Below are 2978 nucleotides of genomic sequence, written 5' to 3'. Positions count from 1 at the left end.
CTACAAAGGGGAAATATCATTAGTTAAAATATTAATGTCCAAAAGGAACAAATATTTCTTCTTTTTCTTCCTTCCTTCCTTCCTTCCTTCCTTCCTTCCTTCCTTCCTTCCTTCTTTCTTTCTTTCTCTCTCTCTCTTTCTTTCTTTCTTTCTTTCTTTCTTTCTTTCTTTCTTTCTTTCTTTCTTTCTTTCTTTCTTTCTTTCTTTCTTTTCCTCTCTCTGTCTGTCTCTGTCTTTCTCTCTTTCTTTCTGAAGCCCAAACTAGTGTCTGGAGTGGGGATGTAGCTCAGTGGTAAAATCCATATAAGAATTGTGTGATCACTCTCTCTCTCTCTTTCTCTCTCTCTCTTCTCTCTCTCTCTCTCTCTCTCTCACACACACACACACACACCTGAGGGAGAACCACTACTACCAAAACAGTCACTTTCCCCTGTTCTCAAAGTAATTTTTTATTTTAAAAGGTGGATGGCCCAGCACTACTTAGTTTAGGTGAGAAATACTATAAAGTGTCATCCTAGTTAACTGGTTGGTATACTCGTTAAATGGTATAGCGTGATTAGTTTTTCCCTAAGCATCTGATCAATGTACAGATGATCCGGTTTTTGCCCCAAGAACTTTGCAATCTCGTAGGAAAGTCAAGACATATCAAGAGAACAGTGATACAGAAAGCAGCACTACAGAGACTACAGAGTAATTTCTACTTAGCAGTGGCTGGCAGGAGGTGGCGTCTGTGTTTGGACCCTGAATACAAGTAGTCAGTACAGAGCGAGTTCCCTCTCAGCAGGCCCATCCTGAGTCAGGTCCAGCCCTCCAAGGACAGAGCTTTTTATTTACATGTTGATCTGATAACCTAAGCTGCCCTCAGTGGTAGGCCTTGGGCAGACCACCAATAAAGTGAAAAGAGGAGACACACCTCCTTCTTCATCCGGTAATACTCATCAATGGCGTACTGGTATTTTGGGGTGCTGATGCCCAAAACGGACGCAATCTTCTCTCCAAGAAAATCACACACTAAAGATAACAAAAGTCAAAAGACAGACAATCCCATAAACATTTCTTGAGCATTTTCTTTAAGAACACAAGAGTTACTGCTTTCTCCTTAATAAATTTATCACCCTGTCTCATTTCTGTCCTGGACGTCCAGTCTGTTCACATTTCTATTTCTATGTGTTTGTTTTGAGGACAGCAACTCACTATGTGGCACACTATATTCAAAGTATTTTGTCAGCAATCCTCCACCAGACGCCACCGTCCCCCCAGGTGAGGAAGTCCTGCCTTCTAAAGCAGTGTGTCGTCCTAAGACCTAGACCTGAGAGTTCCAGTTCCTCAGAGGTGTTAGAGCTGTGGCCGGCCACAGAGAAGGCTCTGGCAGGCAACGTGAATAAAAAGAAGCTAACATTCAGATACAGATCTGTGTGTAAAACTTGTGCTCTTCTATCACGCCAGTGTCTCTCACAATGCATACATGCTCAGTAAATGTTGACTTAAATTCTAGCCATGATTTTCTCTAATAAAAAAAGTGACAGAAGTTAAGTAGTTAATTGGAAACAGTAAATTTTATGGTTTAAACATACTAGCATAACTATACAAGTTGGCATTTCATTTCCTTCAAATACCAGCTACATTTCATTTAAGAAGTGAAATATTACTGGGGCATAGCTCAGTGGAGGAGTTTCTGCCTGGGATGTACAGGACAAGTTCAATCCTCCGCAACACAACAAATTACATGGAAAAAAGCAGGCTTCTCCATAACTGTATAACAGAATAAAATGGTAAGATACTAATATGCAAGGAAGAAATATGAATAAAAATAAAAATATGGTTTATAAGGAGGCTTTAGAATAAGCAGTGGTGCATAATGAGATTAACAGCAGCCGGAAAGCGGATGGTAAAATAACAGAGTGGGTGGTGGAAAGGTTTAAAACATGACAATTCTGGCTGCATTAATGGTGCCACTCTCTAGGGATGGTTTTTATTATTGCATGCACAGGGTGGCAGCGTTCTGTATCGTGTGGAGGTCAGAATACAACCTGTGAGGATTAAGTTCTTCCCTGAGGGGCTCCGGGGATCAAATCTGGCTGTCACATTGGCGGCAGGCCCCTTTGCCTGCTTGAACCAACTCAGTGGCCCTAGTTAGTTCGCTTTTTAACACAGCTGTAAGCTGAAGAGCATTTGCACAAGCTACAGCAGTGTTCCCAGTGCTAGCTGCTACCTGTGGAGGACAAAGTCATTCCCTAGTGTGCACCCTTCCTCGGTGGGTAAGCCATTTGGTAAGGCTCCTGTATGCGGAACGTCCCACAGCAGTCATACAATATGCAAGCAGAAGAGCAATACCTGAGAGGGTTGACGTGGCAGCCCGCAGCATGTAAAACCATAAGTAGGGGCCCCAGGTAAGTTTTGTCTGCAACAAGAAGTCAGGTTAGCAACACTCACCTCATAGTATCTTTAGACCAGAGTGAACTACCAAATAATTAGTAGGCATATCCATCCATAGGTAGGACTGGAGAATCCAGTCAAATAAAAACTTAAGTCTTTATACCCAAATTCCACATAGTAGTCCATATCATCACTACTACCTTTACCCACGGGAGGACCAAACCAGAGTTAGCAATGAGCTGGCGCTGACTCAGTCCGGACTGTCGACAGCGTTTTTCCTGTCTTGCTTCTTTGTCTTCATTCTTCATAAACACACCCAAGAGAGTACACAATCAACAGAAAGAACCTCGGGGGTATGTCCAACAAACATTACAGCAGGAAAGTTCTGGTACAGAAATTAAGGTAAATAAGGGCATATCAAACACACTGTCTATGATGAAAAATAAGCAAGACTGGAAGGGCGAAGCTGTTTGTCCTGTTTTGTTTGTTTAGCTGTTTGTCCCATTTATTCATCTATCTATCTATCTATCTATCTATTTATTTATTTATTCATCCATTTATTTATTTATTTATTTATTTATTTATTTATTTATTTATTTATT

General features: G+C 41.1%; 1 protein-coding gene across 2 annotated transcripts in view; it reads right to left on the bottom strand.

The window, feature by feature from the left end:
• LOC129678014 (signal recognition particle subunit SRP54) overlaps positions 1-2978 on the bottom strand; it is a 65742-nt gene that overhangs the window by 2372 nt on the left and 60392 nt on the right. The window contains exons 3-4 of one of the 2 annotated variants that reach the window (XM_055608690.1): positions 2335-2401; positions 914-1011 (exon numbers count right to left, since the gene is read on the bottom strand). In XM_055608690.1, the coding sequence (XP_055464665.1) occupies positions 914-1011; positions 2335-2401 (165 nt within the window). The remainder of the gene's footprint in view (positions 1-913; positions 1012-2334; positions 2402-2978) is intronic. The other variant, XM_055608691.1, reaches the window with a different exon arrangement.

Source organism: Psammomys obesus, unplaced genomic scaffold (assembly GCF_907164565.1).
Source record: "Psammomys obesus unplaced genomic scaffold, mPsaObe1.curated_primary_1811, whole genome shotgun sequence".
NCBI lineage: Eukaryota > Metazoa > Chordata > Mammalia > Rodentia > Muridae > Psammomys > Psammomys obesus.
Note: the sequence above shows the minus strand (reverse complement) of the source record. Positions and strands in the feature narration are given on the sequence as shown.